Here is a 1,167-nt window from a genome sequence, read left to right on the forward strand (position 1 = left end):
AACTTCAATTAAGACTCGTCGGTCTTTATCTTCTGGTTTTAACTCACTTGAAATTCAAGAAGAAATATTCTTTTAAAATAAAATACTTTTAAATATAAAAGTAATTGCATTTAGTAACGGTTTAAGATAATAGTGAACATTTGCTTAATAAATATATTTAATGTGTCTTAATAATCACTTAAATAGAATTAAAATTGTTTCAGTAATTGCAAAAATTACATTGTTATTAAAGAAAGATACATTTTTATACTCGTATATAGATAATATATATAACAATGAAGTTAAAGTTTGTTTTTAGGCAATAATACTTCTTTGATAGAAGTCATTTCGTTAAAAGAGTATCCGGAATAATGATTTCAAAAAAGAGTATGGGGAATCACAATTACTTTTTTTAAGTTGGCAGCACTATACTGTACTACCACATGAAATTTAAGCACTATTTGGTATCCAGTGTATACGCATTATCAGTTACTGCTTCATACAATAGAGTGTTCGAGGAGTTTACGATGGAAAAAGTAGATTTACAAAGAAGTTGCCCTAAACTTTAAGCTTCAAAAGAATTCCGTTGTGCTGAATCGTTGAAAATCTTCAGACGACCAGAAGACAGTAAATCTTGAACATTAGAAATTATAAATATATTAAAAGTAATATAGTCGACAACGTTAAGAACATCGAACTATTCAAGAATCTGATTCCTCTTGATTAGTTTGATTAAATTTGGTTTGACTCTCTTTCAAAATAGTATTAGGATATCAATATCAACTTTTTAAATGGCTTCTGTGTCTACAAATTGGATTCCTTTAATTGAGAATTGTGTTCTTTCGAAAAGGTAGAAGTCTGACACTTTCAAATTATATGAATACGGCAAGAACATTACCAACACATGTACCCTTGTTCATAGATGGTGTCACTACCAACACATGTACCCTTGTTCATAGATGGCGCCACTATTGAGATGTTTTTGCTTTTATTTCGTTAATTGATGGGACCGTATATTCTATAGACTCAGGATGTCAATTCTAAGAATACAATCATTGGGAGAAAGCATGTATTAAGTTTGTCAAAATGATGGTAAGTCTTTGTGCTCATTTGTTAATTAATGGGCCCGCATATTAGCTTAGGATATCAAATCCTTGAACATAATAATTAGGAAGAAGAATCTATCAA

At 29.6% G+C, this 1,167-nt stretch overlaps 1 protein-coding gene across 1 annotated transcript in view; it reads left to right on the forward strand.

Moving 5' to 3' along the window:
* LOC119680629 (pentatricopeptide repeat-containing protein 1, mitochondrial-like) overlaps positions 1-76 on the forward strand; it is a 2,523-nt gene extending 2,447 nt beyond the window's left edge. The window contains exon 5 of the mRNA XM_038093553.1: positions 14-76. Coding sequence (XP_037949481.1) covers positions 14-76 — 63 coding nt within the window. The remainder of the gene's footprint in view (positions 1-13) is intronic.
* The last annotated feature ends 1,091 nt before the right edge of the window (positions 77-1,167 follow it).

This window comes from Teleopsis dalmanni, chromosome 1 (genome assembly GCF_002237135.1).
Source record: "Teleopsis dalmanni isolate 2A chromosome 1, ASM223713v2, whole genome shotgun sequence".
Classification (NCBI taxonomy): Eukaryota; Metazoa; Arthropoda; class Insecta; order Diptera; family Diopsidae; genus Teleopsis; species Teleopsis dalmanni.